This window comes from Aptenodytes forsteri, unplaced genomic scaffold, assembly GCF_000699145.1.
Source record: "Aptenodytes forsteri isolate BGI_AS27 unplaced genomic scaffold, ASM69914v1 Scaffold270, whole genome shotgun sequence".
Classification (NCBI taxonomy): domain Eukaryota; kingdom Metazoa; phylum Chordata; class Aves; order Sphenisciformes; family Spheniscidae; genus Aptenodytes; species Aptenodytes forsteri.
The window spans coordinates 3,816,793-3,839,518 of NW_008794631.1; the positions used below are offsets into that span (position 1 = coordinate 3,816,793).

The 22,726-nt window shown below is 39.7% G+C and overlaps 1 protein-coding gene across 1 annotated transcript in view; it reads left to right on the forward strand.

Moving 5' to 3' along the window:
- POU6F2 (POU class 6 homeobox 2) overlaps positions 1–22,726 on the forward strand; it is a 258,012-nt gene that overhangs the window by 52,057 nt on the left and 183,229 nt on the right. The window contains exon 2 of the mRNA XM_009273492.1: positions 22,277–22,368. Coding sequence (XP_009271767.1) covers positions 22,277–22,368 — 92 coding nt within the window. The remainder of the gene's footprint in view (positions 1–22,276; positions 22,369–22,726) is intronic.

A 22,726-nucleotide genomic window follows, 5' to 3' on the forward strand; every position in this document is an offset into this window, starting at 1 on the left:
TACTCAGTTGCCGACTGAGGTTAAACCACGACAGAGGTGCACATGCCATTGCTGGTACATGATAACAGAGCTATAGAGAAGACTGAACAACTTTCTCCATTCATTTTATGATGTTAGAAGTTATTTTAGGACTTTTTTCTGTTTCTACTTTTTTTTAATTTTTGGAAATATTAGTGGAACCAGCTAGTCCTCTTTAATTGAAGTATTGAACTCTTACTTGGTAAAGACTTTTCTAAATATGCTGTTTGAAGCACCTGAAAAAAAAAGTTATCAAAACCCACCAATCAGAGTTTTTCCCCCAAAAAAAAACTTTTCCTGATCTTTAAAAAGGACAGAAACCTTTGCAATAGTAATAGTAGTAATAATAAAATAATAATAAAATCTCAGCTTTTCTTTATTTGCTGTTGGAAATGAAAACAGATAGAAGTACAACATTTTTCTTGGTTTTGAGTTGTGTTGACCTAATGTTGACTTGAGAATGTGCAGGTGAATGTTTCTTAGTCTCATCGTTACTTGCTACCATGTTAAATTCTGCAAACTAAAATATGAACCTCATTCTTTAGAGAGCAATCCTATTGATATCTGGGTATACACTTGAGTAAAAATACTTTTGCTTGTATGAACGGAGCTACACACAAGAGTAAAGTCCCCTTGCTAAGTAGAAGTAAGTTGCATCCGGACTTTGTAGTACCAGCCTAGTTATTTGCAGGGGCACTGTGGGAAGCAGAAGCAATTTCTTTCATATTGTGCATTAAAATCCATTCAGATTTCCTAGAAGAGTCTGCTTTATTTCCACTTTATTAAATGTAGTCTTGCTTATCCTCATACCGATTGTGTGTGTGTGTTTTCTGAATGTATCTTCCTTTATTTATTGTAATATGGGAATATTGTATTTTGCAGTCTGTAAATTAGATATTTGATTCAATGCAGTGGCAGAACACAAGAGTGTTAAAAATGTCCAATTCCAGCAGGCGAAGCCAAGGGATGTTTAAAGCTTGGTGCATATAATGTTTATATTACATTAAGTACTGTGTTATTGCACAGGATGCTTATTGTTAATGTCTGTAGGGAGAATCAGTTCCAAAGATTTCAATTTCAATAAACTGATTATGCAGTTCCACCACATACAATTAGGGAGGTAGTAATGAAATGGTTATGAAGTCCCTTGGCATTCTGTAGGGTTTTTTTTTAATTTTGTAAATAACATCAGGAGCATTCTGGAGGGAAGTGTTTATGTATTTATTTATTATTGATTTTAAAAAAATACATTTAACATTACTAGTTATTACAAATCCAGTCTCAGCAACAGGAAGGAGAGAAGCTGTTTCCACATTATTAAATGTAGGATGCCTAGGGAGTTGAGGAGATTTATCCTTTATATAAATATATGAAATATTAATGAGTAGTTACTACAGAAATTAATTTATAGCTGCATTTAATTTTCTAATAACCTTTCATAGCTTTATTCCTTTGTTGCAAACAATGCATATTTAAATACAGACCCTTGACAAATACCCTGGATGACTACAGAGTGATCTTGTCCACTGATCAGTGCGCTGCATGCACTTCGCTGGATAAGAGAGAGAGGATGAAGTGGAAAGAGTTTGAATCCAACCAATGCTCTATGGCTCAAGAAGAGAGGCATCTCACATCTTCTGAGGGGAAAAACAGGGGCAACACAAGGAGGATTCAGAAACTTCAACCAGAAACTTCAATTCAGAAACTTCAGCCAGAAAAGGTTGCTGTATCTTACTACAGGCTACACTTGGCCCTTTTGGGAGACAGCATCTATTATCACCTATTTTAAAAAACATAAAAATATCTGGTTTGCTGTTTCTCATCAATTTGTGTAGAATTGTTTTGAGTTTCTGAGGCTCGATTTTCTTCAGGCTTCTTGGGAAGAATGCTTGCATTTATCTCATGTGCAACTTTTTGTCCCCATGAGTTGGTTTTCTACTTTTCCAGCTGCCAATAACATTTATCGTTGTTTTGTGGTTTATTTTTGCTTTCATTTGAGTTCAGGTCTAGGCACAAAACAGCTCCAGAGGAAAGGTCAGTTCCAATTCTGACATGGATTTGTTGCATCATCTTGGACAGGTCAATCTTGGGCAAGATCATGGGCAATCTACTCCCTGTGCCTAAGTTTCCCTATCAATGAAATAGGTGGGGGGCATCTTATTTCTCCTCCTTTTTTACTCATCTAAACAAATAGATGCAGGAGAGAGCTGAACTTTTCTATTGGTTTAGGTTGCTAGAGCTAAGCCCTCAGACAGTAGGTTGGATATGAGCCATATCTTTACTGTGGCTGACTGCAGAGCTTCTAGACTTCCAAAATTTTGATTAACTCCTTTTTTTTTTTCTTTTTGTTATTTTGGGGTTTTTTTTCTATGTAGATTACAGGTGGGCGAAACATAGTAAAGCAAGAAAATAGTTCTGCCATGCGTGCTTATTTTTTTCTTGTTCAAGCTTTGCCTGGCTTCTCTTGGGAATAGGACAAATGGATGAGTCTTAATCTGAGGGCCACTGGGGATCTATGGGGAATTTCCACAGATCTTGAACAGCCAAAGCGAAATAAGCTTTTGTGTCCTTTTCTTTCCCTGAGCATGGTTAGAATTGGGCCATTACTGTCCAACAGGAGGACTTCTGACATTCAGGAAATGGGTTTTCAGTGAGTAACTAGATTTATGTGATTAAGTGTCCCTGAAAACTTTACAAACAATAAATTCATCCTCCTGTTAGCAAGACAGGGAGATAGTTGAGGGAAACTTGGGGAAAAAGGCAGCCATGGATTGTCGCCTGCAGAGGACATGGGGACCAATTCCCACCAGCTCAGCCATGGTACAGAAATAACAACAAAATTTCCAAACAGAATGACGCACATACAACAGGGTGGCAAAGGGATCTGTACACAGTTTGGTAATGCCAGTCACATGAGTTGCTTTGCTGAGTAATTCTCACTGTGGCTAACAGTGAGGGGGAAGTACATTAACTTCTTCATGTTAGGCTCATTTTAAACATTGGTAGTTTCTCTGTCTCATTTGAATTGTCTGCTAGTGCCTGCTACAGATCTGACAACCAAGGCACTTTTAAATACATGATAAATTTATGATAAGAGGGAATTGCCAGATTCCAGGGATGATGAGAACATGTCTAAAGAGATGTTTAAGACAGAAGTGGGTGGAATGCAGATCCCTCCTGTGGGGCACAAAAGGAGTGGTTCAGCACTTGCTGGGACCTTGGCAAACAGCACTGTTTGCATGTGCTCCTCCTGGTCTTTATTAGAAGATGGCTTGATGTTGACGTGCTGAGTCAAACCTATGGAAGTCAATGAATGTCTTTTGTATTGAAATCAGTTAAGTTTGTGTCATGCCCTGCAAAAGTAAGTTCACTGCCCATGTAGAGCATCCCTGGCCACCAGGATGCAGCAAATCTCTTAGAGAGCACAAGTTCCCTTTGCAGAGCAGATGTATCTAATTCAGGATCAAAACTGCAATTTGACCAAACAGGCATGTGTTAAATCATCTAGATCCTCTTGTATTTTATTTTTTTTTAAATCAGCAGAGGAGAGCTTGAAAAGTCTAAAAACTGTTGAGCACTCAGAACCAGGAAAAGGTCCCTGGGAACCCACCCTGAGAGCAGTGTATGTGTTGGCCAACATGGAGTTGAGCAACATGTCAACAAACAGAGTGTCAGGGGAGACTGCAGACCGGTTGGGAGTCTATTGGTTTGAGCAGTGATTCAGACACCTGTATTAGAATACAAAGAGCTACTCTAGATCTTATCTCCTGGCCTGCTGCCAGGTTCATTTCCAAGCTCAATGTTTGAGGCTGCCCGCCTGAGTAATCTATGCCTTTGTTTGTCTGGACATGCCAGCTCTGCTTGCTGTTGGTGAAATGCATGCTATCCTCTTTGTGAGAAGGCAGACAACCCCTCTGCACTGCTCTGCTGCGCTATTTGGAGGCAAGCAATGTTCCATGAGAAGAGGAATTTTTGAATAAAACTTACATTGTCAAGCTTTCCTACCCTCTGGAGTGAACATATGAGAATCCAAAGCAGGTAGAGTATTGTACAAAGGTGTTTCAACTGTATTACAGTGTGCCTGTCTGAAAACTTGAAAGCAAGGTCTTCAGTCTGGTTTGCTGCTTGAAGGAGTTTCCAGTTCTGTCTGCCAGAGCAGAATCTCACAGGATTGGGTTTTGTGGTCAGGATCATAAAAATGACCGGTCCAATATACTGTCAGTTTAAGTCCCTGTATGTGTTTGAACTGCTCACATCAGTAGGTGCCCAAAGATGAATCCTTTCTGCAGAAGTAGCCATTAACACCTTCAGTACTGCTGCTGTTTAAGCTTCCTCACTCCACCTTGACCTTGCTGTGCCCTGTGCGCTGAACCCATGTGGTGAACCAGATCAAGGAGCCCATCCTGCTGAAAAGAATATTTTTCTCCCCAATCCAGCCAATATGTCATTTCCCCCAGCTGGATCACCACACAGGTGCATAGAAAGGGATGCCAGCACATCATGTTGTAGCAGATGCATAAACACATGGACTAGGTGCAGAAATATATGCTATTGCACCTTCATGTTCTTTGCAGAGGACGTGATGTTTAAACATAAAAATATGCATGCAGAAGGGGTTTTGTTTAGCTGTCACTTAATCCCCATGGCTGTACGTGTCGACATGTGACTAGTTATACTGAAATTAAACAGAAATGTGCAGGCTTAAAACTGAACAGTAAAAGATGTTGATGCATGCCTGCCTAATCTAACACGTGTCAGCACCAGATCTATAAACTCCCAGCAGAGCTGGAGGACAGTCAGACCTTCACAGGGTACATCTTTTTGAGTGACCCATTGGAACTCTCCTGTATTCAGCTGAACTTGGTGAATGTCAGAGAGCAGAATTTGGCCAACTGGATGTAAATTTGGGAAGAAGTCTACCACACCTGGACTTGGCTTTTTCAGGAAAAACAAATATTTGCTGAGAACTTCTATGAGAGGAAAAATAGTTGCAGGGGTTTTTGCCTATTCTGTAATGCTGATTAGCATAGCGTGGTAATAATTATGTACTGTTTACACATGAAGCAGCTATGTGAAGTCCTAGGAAGAATTTAAACCATAGTAAGTAAACGACTGGAAAGTCTTCATGGAGCACCATCGTTGCTGCTGAAATGACTGACGGGGATAAAAGTTAATACTTTGCTAATCATCCTAGTTCTAATAAAGGTTGGTTTTTTGTCATTTTTATTCATTGTTTATTGGGCAGAAAATAATTCAGATCAATGTCTCAGAAGGTAGCAAGGCAATGTGTTCCCACACAGACCGTCTTGGGTCTTTTGTGCGAACAGGCCCTAACAGCTTGATAGAGTGATGAGCCTTCTGGTGAAAGTAGAGGGTTACCTGGTGACACAATGGGACTAGCTGAAATAGTTGTGAGTCTATATATATGGTAGGGAATGCCAAAGAAAAGGACTTGGGGGAAATTGGATGCAAAGTGGTTGTGAAAACTCTCGAGCCTAGGGGACGGTAGTGAGGCTTAAGCATTTTGCACTACTTAAGTGTACTTACTATGGTGATGATGGGATCTAAGAAACTCCAACACCCACCTGGGAGCATTGCTGCAATCCTGCTGGATGAGGGGGCGGACTGTGGAAAATTGTTGCCAGAAGGGTTGCTTTGGTGCATCCCCCTGTTCAGTGTTTGCTGCTGTTGTCTGATCCGTAGAGGATGGGAGTTTGATACAAAATTGACTGTTTAAAACAGTCCTTGTTAGTTGGACAGATGAGGGTTGTCACTTCCAGTGCATTCCCAGGTGTTTGCCTCTGTGGTAGCACACAGAGAGGAGGAGACTGTACAAGTCTGTCAGATAAGTGAGTCCATTTCAAAACTCCTGACTGTGGGTTGCATTTGACTGCTTGGTTTGGGATGTGAATTCACTCCTCCTGGCTTCTGTTCGCTCCGGGAAATTGGCCCCCAAGGTAAACTGAGCAGAAAAAATTTCATGCTAATAATGCTGTCAACTGCCATTACCACATCATTAGTATTTCTTGTCATTTATTAAAAGCGAGTGATAATTCCTAGATATTCACTGGCATTACAGTAGGAATGCCCTGTAGTTTTGTGTTGCAAAATCAGTAAAAGCTGTCAAATGAGTTCTGGAAAATGAATGGATCCAGAACCTGTGAATTTCCTAGAGGAGGTAGGAAAGGGTTTTTAGCCTCTGGTTTGTGCACTTGGGGACCCATGAAAAACAAGCTATTGTACTTACGAAAGTATCCTTGGAAGATGAGCTGCTCCTAAAGGATAAATTCTACTTTCTGGTCCAGCATGAGAGGGTGACATGTGTGGGGCCTCCAGCCTCAAGGATGCCCTGATATGTTTTAAACACTTGTGTTAGTGGCAGGATCTGTCACCCATCTACTCTGACTTCTTCCACTGTTCCCATTTTAATGCAAAATATTTTTTTATTCCAAGTACAAAGTCATTCTCAGAAAATAGTGGGTTTAAAATTTGTCTCATATACTGCATTTGAGATTTTTTTTTTTCAAGAGCCACCCCGCCTTTAAAAACATAAGCAATTACCCCCCCATATTTTTAATATTCTTGAAGTCACTGTTTCAGGGTTTTTGTCCAAGAATCCTCATAAAAGAGGAGGAAAACAGCACAGAAAAAGGGGAAGCTGAGCAGGAAAGGGAGCCAAGGAAAGCAACTGTAGCCTGAAACCGATTCTTTCTTAGAAGAGGTATGTCAGATGTCAGACTTTAAGTGCATGTATGTTATGAGAGTGCAGCCCCAGTGAAGAGCCCTGGAGAAAAATGTAGGGATCACTGTAGGAATGCTTTTGTCCCCCAAAATCTGCAGGATTTTTCTAAGGATTACAGGGTATCTTTGAGATTAGGTGTTTAAGAAACCACTGACCATCAAGGTCTTCTGTATAAGAAGGGATGGTGTGATTTGCTCTATGATGTTTGTCACAGATCATCAGAGTGGGAGAAAAAGAACTCAGAATTATAGATTGGTACCCCATAACCTTATTTTTATAGTCTTGTGACCACTTTCTTGTAAATAAATAAAGGGTGCGTATTCTTGCTTCCCCCTTTAGAACCGTGTGCTTCAAAAGGAAATGAATGAAGGTTAAGACAGCACCCATTTTACCTAGATATGAGACATAAATGTTGTCACTATTCTTTGCAGTGACTAAACCACTTTTTTTCTGTCACCTGAGCTGTGTCCCCTGTAGCGGGTCAGCCTGAAGTTCTGATATGAAATTGTTTCAATGCCCAGAGCTCAAGCACAGAGGCACGCTCAGCATGCTCCCCGATGCTGTAGGTAGACAGCAGCTAATGCTGCCATGCTTTTGCTCACCGAAGGGTAGGCCCCGCTCCTGAGGTGTACAGTCTATAAGATGCTCAAACAACTGACTGAGTCTTAGCATTGGCTCTGCCTTACTTGATGATGCTGGCCTAATATTTCAGGGAGCTATCCCTAGAAAAGCTGTTGCAGAAGGCAACTCCTACTAAAACCAGCGAGCACCAGCAGACATGCTGGTGGATGAGCTCACTTCCACCGCGTTCCTCCCCATCAGCCCCTAAGTCTGCTGCTCATGGCTTAGGAGAACTGATATTCGTGCTGCTTAGTCCCTCGCCTGGCACTTTCTGTGCTGCAGAGCAGCACTGCAGTCCTCTCCTGCTTAGCCCATTGTATTTCAGAGCAGCTGGGCTGCCAGAGGTGCTGCTGAGGGGTCCCAGCGCAGAAGTGCTGCAGGTAAGGACTGTACTTAGAGACCCCAGTCACAGTGCGGGCTCCCCTGAGAAAGCACAGCATCCCTGCTTGCAACCCGCTGTGATAACCTCTGGCCCCAGCACATGACACAACACAACAATCATGCCATCCTGCAAGTTGGTATGTCAGGTGCATGCACTGTCATATAACCCAGTGTTTAAGATCTCAAACTTTGCAGAAGTCAGAGGTGCTTTAAAGAAATCTTCTACTTTATTATAAAACAGCAAGCCTGTAGCTTACTGCCACAATTTGTCTTGATGCAAGGAATTTTCATGCTGTTCGCAATAGGTATCACACTGTATTAACTGTGTACTTGCATCTACGCAGCTGCCGGAGCCTGGTTCTTCAATGCCAAACAAAATTACGTAAACAAAAAGAAAATATTTAAATTCTTATGAAGCCTTGCAAAGCCTTGCAACTTCTCTAAGACCTGAGGGTGGTACCACACACTTACTCTGTGCACAGAGGGGTCTTACCTCCGAAGCATAAAGAAGCATCACTGGTGCCTCATGCTCGTGTTATTTCAGTGAGTCTGCTCACAATAGTGAAGTTGTGTACTGAGACCTTTACAGTCTCGAGCCAAATACAGCTTACTGCAACACCCTCTTCTGTACCAGGGACAGTGAAAGTAGAAGTGCAAGTCTCCTTCAAATGAAACTCCAAAAGAAATCCCGAACTGCATAGTCTTCTGTTGCTCATCAACTGGATTTATACTCTGTATCTATTTTAAAAGCATTTCCTGTTGTTGGGTCTTTTTGGCTTAGGTTAACAAAGTGTAGGAATGTGTCGCTACCCTCTGCAGTTTTGGGCAACCCTGTCTGTGGTCAGTTTTCAAAAAGAAAGTGTTCAGAGGATGCTGTTGTACAACATGCACGTCCTGTGCTTCTCTGCAGATAACCTGCAGGCTGCTGGAGCCATGCAGAAGGGGCTTGTGTTTGTCCCCCGACCAGTGCTCCACAGTAATCTTATCCAAAAGCCAAAAGCAGAGTTAGGACATACTTCAGCAGTGAACCAAGAGAGCAGCATCAGAACAGGAAAATTTTCATTGATAACAGATCATGTGTTCAGCTAGCTAAGGAGGACGAAAGAAAAAGATATTGTATCTATAAGTCTAAGTAAGCCTGTGGGTGTGTATTAAGGACTTAACTCAATTTGAAAAATGCTGCCCAAATTTGCTTCTACTGTGAGTAAAGTGTTTCTAAGCCTCAGATGAGCCATTATATTTATCCAGCATGACATCTGTTAAAATATTTTTGAATGAAGAGCCTGTACGGAGCATACATAATAAGATAGCTTTTGTGAGCATGTTTGTATTCCTGATAGATGAGAATGGCTCATTTGGAGCCATCCCAATTTTACGCTGTTTAGGAGGTGTGCTAGATCCCAGATGAAAACCCACAAGAAAATGTAATTAGTGGAACAAAATTTAGTGCATATGCCCCACGGCTAGTTTTTACATTGCAGCAGCTTTGCTGTTAATTTTTCTTCTTCTTCTTCGGAGTACTGAAAACAAGAAATTATCAAGTTAGGGACCTAATCACATCACAAAATCAAGTATTATTTTCCAGTGCTTCCATATCCTTTTTTTTCTTAAAGAGTATTTTTAAAGGGACCCAATTCTCTTTTCATTAAGAAAATAAAACAAACAGGCTCATAAACTTTGACCTTGGATTGTAATCTGGCAGGACCCAGCTAATGGAAACACTCCCACTGAAATAAAATGGTCAACTTTCTTGAGTAAAGATTTGTAGGGTCTGGCTTCTGGTTCACCAAGTTTCAGGCCAAAGCAAATTTTAGAGCCAAGTTACAGATATTGGAAAAATGGGGAGCATAATGGAAATGCTGACACAACCTTAACCATAGAGGCATAAGCAGCACAGTGTTATAATCTGGCAGTGCTGTCTTGACAGTGGTTATACAATAATGCAATCTAGGTCTGGAGCACTTTTAGCTGAATGTATCAATATGAACCTAATTTACTTAGACCTTCGTGTAGTCATTCACATTAAAAATCTCTAGCACTCTGATGTATAGATCAAGACAGTTTCTTTCTCCCTGATTTATACCAAACAGGTATATGTAAAAGTACACAATAAATAGGCAGAGTATTAAATTGCTGAGGCGGTGTTTCTTCAGACTTTTCTTCAGACCACCATTTACTAAACAATATCATAAGAACTATATATCCTTTGGAGTGTTAATATGTAACCAGAACAGAGGACATAGGAAAGGTGGAGAAAAGTTAGATATATAAGCAAGAAAAAGTGAGTTATTGATTTTATTGACTGGTCTGTTAACTTCTGACATTGCAATAAAGCCTTATTTATTTGTATAATGAAGACTCAATTACATAGATACATATCATTTTAACAACTGGGTTATTTACAGGAGAATTGCAGCTTCATAAATAATATAGACCTGCATTTCTCAAGCTGATGTTTATCCATTGTTACCATTTAGGGAGTTGTGGTGTCCACAAATGCTCTTCAGAGGAAAGTCATTAGAATAACATTAGTGAAAACAATGCTACTATAACAATACACGTGCAAAGTACACTAAGACATACAAGTGGTGTGCTTCACAATGACTGAAATAAAACCTACTGTGTCCTGTTTTCTGTATACAACTGTCTTATGAATGTCAGTTGTACGTATTATGGTGAAGAGATGGATTTTCCCTGGAAGCTCTTTAAATACCTTTTTAACTGAGAAGACAGTAAGTGTGGATATGAGTATTTTTTGTTTTGTATTAGTGTGTTTTTGATCTAGATTGAGTTTTGAACCCAGACATCTCTTGCTGAGTTAAATCTACTTAGTGCGTTGTTATCTATATAACCAACAGGTCCTACAGAATAGCAAGGGGAGGAATCTGGGTGATGGTTAATGGAATGACTGATTGTGACCAGAATCTCACTTGGGACTATATAGTTGGTAGTGAGCAAATATTATTTTCTCCAGCAGTCCTTCAGTAGCCAGCATGTGGAGAGAGTTAAGGAGAGGCAAGGTGAAGAGAGTAGGAGGTTTTTGTGCCGATATGAGGATGCAAGGAAGGCATGCAGTGGCTTTGTCTCAAAGACAACATGAAGTTATCCCAGAGAGCTGAGTGCAGATTCCTTCAACGTGGAGGAAAGGCAACTCTAGAGCCCAATTGCGCAGACATCGCACTATGTCCAACATAGGTGTTTGCCCTAAAGATAGGGTAGTGTCAGATGATAAGAAGTCTGTGACTGGAGGAAGTTGCATACTGGCAATACCTGCCGATACAACCCCTCTAATTGACATGCTCCTTTGGTCCAGGACTTCTCTAAGCTCTGAGGGCCTAACAATGCTCTCTGTGTATGAGATGAAAAGAGCTGATGAAGGTCTCGTGGGAATTCTGTGATGGTTGGGCATTGAGCCCAAATCTTGCTTTTGCCAGATTAGCTCCTGATCTTTCTGTCCTTTATGGCAGCCATAAGGAACAGACAGTGGAATTGTTGGCTATTTCAAACCAACCCTGACTGTCTTTTGCGTATCCTCAAAGCCAGGGATGCTAAGAGAAGATATTAAGAAGGCAACAGCAATCCACTTCTGGAAAGCACATCAGGTGTGCTGAGCCATTTGTTGGCTGCTGAGGGATCTGACTTGTAGGAAAGGTGGGCCCAGGGTCCTCTTTGCTCCAGGTCCTCTGTGCTCCACTGTGGCCAGACACAAGACAGCTTCTGCCTAGAAGCAACACAGCTGTGTTAAAGCAGCACACAGTGTGCGTCTATAGAGCACCATGTGAGCACAGCTGTGCGGCTTCCACACCAGGACTGGCTTCTGTCAGCTCAGCTGGGAGGATGGACAAAGAAGTTCAAATCTGTTTGTCTATATGTACCTCTAGACATTGTCTTATTTTTTGTAAATATAGCTAGATTCTTCTAAAGGGTTGCATGACTCAAAATCAGATGACAGAGCTCTTACAAAAATATAGAAGAGTTAAAAAATGTTTTCTTTAAAAGCATTTTTAGAAGGAATCAGTGATTACTTTTTGCCCAACTCCAAATTATGTTTAGTAGGCACGTACACATAGTCTGAGATCTGACATAATCCTCAAAATAAATAATATGACAAATGGAAGCTGATGCTGGTTTTGTGTTGTTGTGTAATGGAGTTAGAATAATGACAGGACAATAATATAATAGAGTTCTGCAAAGCCCTCACTCTACTTGACTTTAAGTGGAAGTAAAATCTTAGAAATGAGAGGACAATAAAATAATGCTCTGTAAAAAGGATCAAAGAATAATGTTACCTAAGTCTATTAGTGACATAACACACTATGAATGCACTTAAATTAATAGCATCTTTTACCAGTAGATATTTTTCAATTACTGTAATGCTGAAAAAATAAACAGAACAATAATAGAAAAATGAAAGGGATGTAGGAAACTAATTTGTTTAAAAATATGTATCTATAGAGAGAGAGGCATACATGTATATATGAACACAAGCATTCTCATGGGTTAGAAACTGTTTGTATAGCCCATATAATTTAATCCTGTTAGGATGTATCGCAGTGCCCTCTCTCACTCTTTGAAGCAAGTTGCCTGCTACTTGGTATTTTGGCAAAGCTAAGTCGTGTGGCTTCTTTTTGCTTTTTTCCTTCCTGCATGGCATGTTGTTACAAAGAGGTCTTGCCATGACAAGGTGTTACTAACCAGGAGATCTTTCATCCTGTCCTGGGATATATGCATGTTACGTGTAAAGCTTTTTTAACCTGTGCTGTATTCTTAAACCTTTCCTAGAGAACTAATCCAACACATGTGAAATCCGACGGGGGTTTGACTCACATAAAGGCAAGATCAACATATTACAGGAACAGTATCCAAATGTTTGTAAACCAATTAGTTATTTCCCTGCAGATCTGTTTTAGGGTATTTTTAGTGTGTGAAAGACCATCTTAGTGGTTGCTACAGAGTGTTTCATTATCATTGTCTGGTAAATAGCTGCTCAAATCTGGGAGGCAGACGGGATGATAATGCTGACTACTAGTTCTTTAGGTCTTTTTTATACTTTTAGCTTTTGGTCTACAGAGGAGGGAGGGAATGGAAATGTGTGTGTGGGGGGGAGGGGACCAAAAGCCCTTGCTGTGTGTTTTAAACTTGGTTTAACAATGGTCAGGCTTGACATAGCTTGCAAGACCTGGCCGGCAGACTGAATGCTCTTTAAAAGCAGATAAATATAAAGTGTTTGGGAACTCCTGGCAAAAGCTCCTTGTAAATAGTCACTACAATTGATTTCAGACGATAATAAAGAGACAGAAGTTAATTCAGTTCAGGATTTACAAGATCTGGAGGCATGCATACCATGAGTTTCTGCAGCTCCCAGCCAACACTTTCATTTGAAATAATGGCTCACCCTGCTGAGCCACATCATGAGAACTTGCTGCAGATATCAAACAGCACAGGCTGCTTTTGAAGGGGGAGGGCTGTTGAATTTTTGTAGCTAGGAATTTCTGAAGGTACATGTGCAGCTAAATAGGTTTATAATGTAGCCTTACCAGTTTTGTGATTTAGTCTGATCTAGGAGTGTGGTCTCCTGCATACAGAGTTGCTGCCACTGTTAAGGTTTCCTCCTGGATCTCGACTGGACTCCTACAGCACACCGCTCTGTGGGACGGCTCTTTCAAGAGTCTCAATAAAGTCTGAACAGCTGAACAACCTGTAATGAGACACTTGATGAAGCTGCCCCACAGGGCTGTGTAAAGACCACAGCAGAGAGTGTGAAATTGTTAAAGACACCACAGGGATGAAACCAGACAGTGAACTCAGTAGCAAGAGTGATAAACCACGGTTGCTTGACCGTACTTGCTGGTTAGGATGCTCCAGTAGGCATTTACATATATTGTGGGGTGCATTTTGCTGAACACTGGCTCTGTTGAAGATGTAAGTGCCAGGTGCTTTTACTGGGTTTAATTGAATGCTTCCTCCCTTAACTGGATATTCCCCACCCACCGAACAAGATGATTCGAATTTCTAAACAGGCTCTCATAGGACTGGTAGGACACTAGGTTCATCCCCTCCCCACCTTACAGTTTTTTCTTTCCAGTCCCTGGAAGGTGTCAAAGCTGCGAGTTAAATTTCTGTCATCAGCCACCTACCTGTGCCCTATCCTTTGTAAATGAGTCTATCAATGTAACTTGTAAAAAGCAAAAGATGTCAGACATGCTACCCTTTTCTTCCACCCAGAAGCCTGAATTACTGTGCACCAGAGGCTGTCCACAGGTATTGCCTGGCTTTCAGTAGCCTGTAGTGCCAGCAGCCAAGCCCGTAATACATAAATTGTTCAAGGTTTCCCAGGCAAACAGCAATGTATATCATTATAAGATACCATCATAGTCTACCTTATTTTGGGGAGGGTACAGGAGTCAGATGGGGAGGGTGAGTGTCAGGAAGTTGGGCTTTTGGTGGAAAGCTTGCCCTCTGCCCTGTTAGGAATAAAAATGCATGCATAGATAAATGCTGTAAAAATCATAAAGAAATCTTAGTTAGCTACAAAGATGGAAAACTGTAGCAGTTGTTCCAAAATAGATGTTCTTCAATGTGCTCACTCTTTGGCATTTAGTAAGCTTCCAGGGATGTAAAGAAAGGAAAGTTTAATTTAGAGAAGCCTCTTGCCCTTCTTAGCTAGGGATCAGCTGCCCAACATGAAATAATAATGCATTCAACTGTCCATCTTCTGGTAAATAACCTTTATCATCATTGCATTCACCAGCACTAACAGCAAACAGTGAGTATGAAATGTTGTATGAATTCAGGGAAAACTGATAGGGTCTTTGTGACCTTAATGTGATTATATTTGTGCTAATGCATACAGTATAAAAGAAACTAGAACTCTCAATATGAAGGGTCCAATTCATAAAAAATGTATGTACCATTAACAAGGGATTTTTATGCACTGTACTTAGGGGGTGAAGAAAAGTAGAATGAGTCTATTTTGAATAAAGAACATACTTTTGCAATTATATCCTTTCACCTTTTCTGCAGTAGCGACGCTTCTTTTCTCACATGAAGCATCAGAAGTGGAAGAATATTCATATAGGCACCAATAAGAAAAAAATTTCACATGGGAAAAAGAGAAAGAAGGAAAGATAAGACAATGAAAGAGAAGCAAAAATAAAGATGGGAAGGAATAAAATTTAAGGCAGTTGGGAGAGTTGGGTTTTTGCGTTATCTGTGATTTTTGTGCCTTGGTATGGTAGTTTTTTTGTTTGGTGGTAAATAAAACTGGTGCTTGCCCAGGAAAAGTTCTCTGTAACATGAATCACTTTAATAGGCTGATTTTCATTATAAACAGTCATGGAGTTTTAACGTTATCAGTCCTGATCCAGAAAGATGCAGGTGCACAAATACAAGCCAAGCTCTGTGCATATGGGTAACGAGCACAGTGATTGGGGCTACCTTATGTGTCTTGCGGGAGAAGATCCTTTAGGAGAAAATATCCCCAGGGACCAGGCAAAGGCAAGATTTTGTGCTCTGCTGGCAGAATGATTTTGAGCTCTGCAGTGAATTTTGGCAGCTTTGCAGTAGCAGCTGCGTGGCAGTTTCAGATAAGTATGAAACTGGGGGTTTTTACTTACTTAAGTACTGAATGATACAGTCAGTAAAGCAAATCTGCTCTATTCATTGTGCTGTCTAATTCAATCCATTCTGTATGCAGGATTTTTAGCTTTTCTGTACAGGATATTGCATCGACATATATGTCAATATGGTAGATCAATATGGCATTTCCTTATCACACCGCAAACATTTTCAAAGGTAAACTAGAAGGTTTTCGTACATAGGTAGAGGAAAATTAAGAGTGAGAGTTAAGTTATGTCAGTTGAGACAATCTGACATTGTGGAAGATAAGCACAGTAGTTATATGTTGTGCTAAAATGATCGAACAGTAAAATAACTATATCAACATTGTAACGTTGTTAGGTTTCAGAGTTAACAGGTGCTGGTGGTAATTCTGCACACACCCAGATCTCTACTTGTTTGGTTTCCTTTGCGAGGCTGAAATCGCTGCCTAAAAATAAAAGCTTAGAATCTGAAGTAGAGGTCAGCAGGAAAAGGTGAATTGCTTAACGATCCGTGCGATAACCTGATACTTAGAGAAGTTTTACACAATCCAGATGAGTGAATTGTATGCCACATCTTGGTCATGGACTGGAAGAAGACAACTATCTGACTACTTGAATTAACTATGAGAAGTGCAAGCTTAAATTCATACCTTTCAGTGGGTTATTCATTATTCTCATTTAATTTCTGAGCTTGATTTTCTTTGCTGAGGTAACAGGAATATCTCCTCTGATAACCATAGGATAATACCAATGTAAAATGGGTTCAGCATAAAATCTCAATTTTCTCTCCTGCAAGTATTGTAAAATTTAGATGTGTTTGTGAAATTTGTGTAGCAATCTGATTACTAAGGTTTTATGAAGAGGTGATTTGGAAAGGCTTCCTACCTACATGTCCAACCTCTGAGGCAGCAGGACAATGAAAATAGTGAAATTAAGAGCCACAATATGGTGCTTCGTGGCAGAATGAGGATTGTTTGGAGGGAATGTTATGTTTTTTCATTATCAGCTGCATCTTTTTCTTTCAGCTATTAAATTTTGCTCCGCAAGATTGCTCCTGCTATAATTGCTGACAATTAAGGGTTCATTTAATGAAGAGCTGAGTTACTTTAATCAGAGATGATGGACTTTCACACACCATACCTAATAATTTGAGTATTATCAGTCGGTCTATTTAATTTCTTTTAAAAAGTTATCTTTTTTTCCCCTGCTAATATGGCTTATGATCTAAATGCAGCTATATTACATGCTCAGACTGCGAGTTTATTAGTTTTAAAAATGTAAGACTTTTTTCTCACAGGCAGTATTTTCACTTTAATGATTTCATTCTTAAAGCTGTATCTTTAATGTGAGTTGGCTCAATGAGTAAGAAAAAAGTCTACTCTTGATTTCTTATTGTTACAGTTACTGAGAGATAAATACAAGTAATTTAATGTCACATTGTGGAACTGTATCTAAGGATTTTAATATGAACTGTTGCTTGAAATGCTGTGTTCTTTTATTAATGTTGATTCATTTAAAATATTTGCTTAAATGGGTATCTCAGAAGGATTTATGTATTCTTTTGATTACTGAAAATCTAGTATTATTAAATCTGATCCTGCTTGTTTTCCAAAGCATTGAGTACTAAAGAGATGTGGCCCAGCATCTCCCTGGTTCTGATACAAATGTGAGACACATTGAATTCATTCTTGAAGGCCATGAGGAAGTTATTTATGTCCAGATCATCTGCTGAGGCTAGTCCTATGCTGTGGTTTGAGCATTGGCTTTGAGTGAGCTTTGGTGCAGAGTTTGAGAGGAGATGCCAGTGTGCATCGTGCCTTTGAGCAGGCACAAGCACACATCTGCAGATGAACCAGGAGGTCCGGGACAGAGGTGGATGTACGTGTTTAATGCACTCCGTCATATATCCTGTAATGCTCTTCAGCATAGTCACATTTGCCAGTCAGCTGCAGGTTCCCTGCAAGCATCGGACATCATGTGAGACAAGGGCCGCTGGAACGGGCAGTGCATCCGAGTGCAGGGTGCTGGGGAGCACGTGCAGGTTCACCTTGCCAGAGCTGCTGGTAGCCCTGGAGCAGCCAAGGAGTCACAGAGCAGTTTTGTGTTTTGACCCATGCTTTCCTGAACAGTGTAACTACAGCTGAGGAGATGTAGGTGCCTAAATGGTGCTGATTTGAGAATCTGGATCAGAGTCCCTCTGTCCATTAGTTGCTCCTTTGTAAAGTGCGTATTAGAGCATTCCCTCCTTCATGGGGCACTGCAGATAAAGACATTTAGAACTGAGTTACCTGTTGTGTTGCTGAAGATGTGTAAGAAACAAAAAGGAAGCAAACAGTGGAAAGCCTGTTTATAACTAGTGCGTTTACAGCTGTAATTTTGTATGAGGAGGCGAGGAGGCCTTGGGATGTGGAATTTTTTTTCTTTCTGATGTTTCTCTTGTGGTTTTCTCATTTTTAAACCAGGTATAGTTCAACAAGGTTTTTTGCATGGTTTGGGGGATTTTTTTTTTTTTCTCTTTGATAAGGGGAGAAGAAGGTTGCCTTTGTTTTACTTAGCTTTATTTTAAATAATGTTTTATTTTAAGAGGGTTATTTTACAATGTTTACAGTGCAATGGTTTGGGATTTTTTTTTTTTTCTCTTTGATAAGGGGAGAAGAAGGTTGCCTTTGTTTTACTTAGCTTTTTTAAATAATGTTTTATTTTAAGAGGGTTATTTTACAATGTTTACAGTGCACTTCAATTTTTTAATGCCCTTCCAGCCCCTTGGCGGGATGAGAGGTGAGTGTATGTATTATATATTATATAATTAATTTATGATGAATCACATATGATGAATACCGCTTATTAAATATTAAAGCCTTGTCTACAGTCATGGCCATACCATGGCAGTAGCACTCCTGTCTGTTAAGAAGGTTGCCTTTGTTTTACTTAGCTTTATTTTAAATAATGTTTTATTTTAAGAGGGTTATTTTACAATGTTTACAGTGCACTTCAATTTTTTATAGTGTCATGCCCTTCCAGCCCCTTGGCGGGATGAGAGGTGAGTGTATGTATTATATAATTTATAATTAATTTATGATGAATCACATATGATGAATACCGCTTATTAAATATTAAAGCCTTGTCTACAGTCATGGCCATACCATGGCAGTAGCACTCCTGTCTGTTCATACGGTACTACTGAGCAAACTCATTGACTTAGGCTGTGATGGCAGTGCTCAGTTATAAGAGAAGTCTTAGCTCCCTGCCTAGGCAAACGGTGTTAAGGAGAATTACTTCTCTTTCCAGAGTCGATGCCCTGTTACTGCCTTCTCCCTGCCCCTTGTGCACCAGCAATCAGAGGTGTAATGAGAGTACAGTATCTCCAAAGCATAAGTGAGAACAGAGAAGGTGCTGCTGGTAGCTCCCCAGCTCCATAGGGACTGCTATGAGTCCTGGTTCCTTGCCACCATACCCCTCGCTGATAGAAAGCTGAGCAGTGTTGGAGGATAGCCTAACAGGAGGTAATGGCCTGGATCTGGACAAGTGGAAAATCTAGGCTAGATTTTGACAGGCCATTTTTATTAGTGAGGACTGGAATTTGGACAGGGGAATAATTTACCTGCAGAGGTCATTCCAGCATCTGGAACAAATGAACTCCCAAATAAAGGTGGTAAAACAGAGGGGAAAAACAATGCAGGGGATTGTGCGCTGCCAGTTTAGGGCAATGGTCTTAATGAAGGTATTTTTCCAAATTAGTAGCAATGAGTCTGTGAATCAGAAATAGTAGCTGTGACACAGAGCTCTCCCGACTCCTCAGATCCTCTGAAATCAGAGGAATCCACCCGGTCAACATTAAAAGGCAGAAAAGGAAAAGCAGCCTTCTACCAGGGTTTTGTGCTCTGCTTCGCCTTCCTGGGAGCTTTGACCTGTGCGTCTCGCTGAAGACAGTGTACAGCAAGGAATAAATGCTGTCACTGTGTGTGATGCAACAGAACTTAACCCTGAAATCCTCGCTTTGCTGTATTTTCTGCCAGCCCAGCAGGCAGATTTTCCTGTGCGTTTTGAAAAAAGTCTTGACTCGAGTGGCTGTTAGAGCAGGTAGATTGGAAGGGTCATGAGAGGAAACGTGAGAATTTCGGTCTGAGAATAGAGCATGTATAATTTCATATAGGGTGCCATGTAAGACCACATTCATGCACGTGAAAGCGTGTGCTGTTTTGCTGAGATGCCTGCATCATATGGAAAGTGTGCTAGAAACAGCAGGCAGAGCATTTGAGCACCGAAATAAAAAGATACATCATCTGTGATGAGTGACCATATGAAAGAATGTAATCCTAAGTGATTCCAATTAGTACAATGCAAAAGGAAAGGAGTGTAATTAATTTTGGCTTTATGGTCCTGTATAACCCACTTGTACTACATACAGCTTGTGAGATGAAATACTGCAAAATCCTTAGGGTACAGATAACAGAAAACAGTGGTTCTTAGGATAGCTGCACCATGGAAAAAAATACTAAAGCATAGGCATATTTCTTCAGAACTTCTTATTTATTTTCTGAGAGCTCAGGCTATAGTAATTGCAATAAAATCTAATTCTAGTGAATATTTGACTCCAGTTTTGTTCTTCTCCCAAAGCTTTCATAGGACAATTTAATGATGTGACAGAGTATCAGGAGCTTGTTTTAATATTAATTAAATCACACACAAAGACAAAATTCTCAGCCCTTAAAATTACATAAACAAAATTGATTTATAAGATTTGATCTTAATGGGGAGTGATATATTCATTGGTATTGAGCCTTTGATCTAATATCACTTTACACATACAGCTGTGATGAGAAGATTAAAAAAAACCCGTAACAATATGTGGAAATTACCAAAGGTAAAATTGTGTTTAGTAACATAGCACTTTATTTTGTATAGGAGGAACCCATACTGAAGAAAACCTATCTTTGGTCTTAGGGATGGCAGCAGCAGTAGGATTGTAATGCATTTGAAAGAAAGAGTTTTCACTGAATCTCGCGTATCTAGTTACATTTCTTTCTTTTCAAGCAACTCAGATGAGTAAATTGCACATAAAAAATTTAGTGACTGGGTCTCTTTTTGCATGTTATTAGGCAATTATTGGAGTCCTCACCGATCATAGTAGGTCAGGTTATTCTCATTATTAAACGACAGTGCTCATTAAAATTCCAAACATATTTTTATAGAATTCACTTTATAAAATGTCAGCAAGTCTGAATGTTTTTATTAGTTCCAAATCAGATATTTCAATAGACCGTTTGTAAGTATTCCCAAAGCAACGTCCATTTCTGACTTTTTGAGACCACACAAAAATATTACAAATTAATCAGATTTTCAGATTTCTGCATAATAACTCTGCACATTTATTGTTTAATCCTATTCTAAAATGCTGTTATGATTGACACCAGCAAGTCTGTATGTTTTTATTAGTTCCAAATCAGATATTTCAATAGACCGTTTGTAAGTATTCCCAAAGCAACGTCCATTTCTGACTTTTTGAGACCACACAAAAATATTACAAATTAATCAGATTTTCAGATTTCTGCATAATAACTCTGCACATTTATTGTTTAATCCTATTCTAAAATGCTGTTATGATTGACACTTTGCTGTAGAGATAGAAGTCAATTGAATAATATGTAGCAGTCAATTTTATTTGTACCTTAATGTGCTGAAGTATTTTTTTTTTTCACATTTCCATTATTTATAAGTCTGTCCCCTTGGAGAATATATAGAAGAATTTGTTTTAAATGAGCTGATAATGCCCTCTTTAAAATTTATAAATATGACAGAATCGTATCCTTTTTCCTTACCGTGCCAGAGTGTGCCAATAAACTGGTTCTGAATTATCTTGCACTTGCTATTCATAGGACAAACATTGGAAAAGAGCATCTCGTTAAGGTTTACTTAGAACGGGATTTCAACTGCTCATCAGAAAAAAATAACAGAACAGGAGCTATCGTGCCAACCAGGAAACCTGACGCCGTTGCCAGGGTTGCCTTTTTAAGAGACCACAGTACTCTTGCAGCTACTTTTGATACTTGCTGTCATTCTTTCAGCTTCAAAGATAAATGTGGGCCTGATCGTGCCATCAGCGCTGAAAAACTTTGTGAATCAATGCGAGTCCTTCACCCGGAGGAAATGGAGGATTGGGACGTAGTTTTGAAAACATCTTGGTACTTTCTTATGACTGATAGGACGTTTTTCTTTTTCTTTTTCCTTTTCAAATCTGTATTGCAGACTTCAGCGAAATCCAGTAGGGCTGGACTGTGTTCTGTGCTTAGCAAGTCATTAGTGCCCAGCATATAGTTCGATTGTTGGATATTGATCATCTCAATAAATGCTGGAAATCCTTGGTTTCACAGAATTTTGCTCACCCCGCACATGCAATTTAGAAAACAAGCTGTCATTTGGAAGCATACCTGTTTTCAGTTTTCATAGTGCCTTTTTATTGCACCTAGTACAGCCTTTGCTGCCTCAGTAACTGACAAAAGAAAATACTTTATTAAGATACAAAGTAGATGTGACTTGATTGTTTTTCAGATAATTTTTGCTTTCAGAAATTAGAATGGCTGATGCTCACCTAAGCGTAAAAAATGCAGTTCCCACACACGCGGAGTGCTCATGTACTGTATGTAAATTGATGTATAATGCAACCCACATTAGCTGGGTTGATGATAGCTTCAGTTTCACTGCTGTCAGATTTTTGTAGCTCCTTGAATGAGTTGGCTGGTCTGAATGAATGTTAGCATAATTTATGCAGCTGATAAGTGATTTGAGTGCTTGAGTTATTGATAAAGCACTTTAACATATCATTTTCAGCTTGATGTTATGTGACATCAGAGTAGAAGGTAATGTGCCAGTCCCCAGGCTTGATATTAAAGTCAATCTGCTCTTTGGATTTCAGAGGCCAGAGGAAACACAGTGCTGCCTGACACAAGCCCAGCAGACCAGCACCAACCCAGTCAGTCCCATCCTGCGTTCCCTGTTGGGCCTCAGGTCAGTATCTTTCCTTTCAACTAATCGAGACGTGCAATTTGATGAAAAGTAAATAACTGCGATTGATCATCTTTGATCTGTGTAATGTAGAAAATGTGCTTCTGTTTGGCTGCATTTAGTGTTACAAAAAAGGAGCGTGTATGTATCATGTATATGTTTTAAAAGTTATTTGTTTGGAAAGATTAGCTTTTTGTATGTTTTTCTAAAAAAAAACCTAAGCAGTTTTGCATATTTAGGCGGTTAAATTATTTGAATTTCTTATATAAGTTATTTTTGAAATACGTGTCATAATTTAATATTAAAGAGCTTGTGCAATTTTAATGCAACTTTATTGGCTCTGACAGTTCTGCCTGTCACA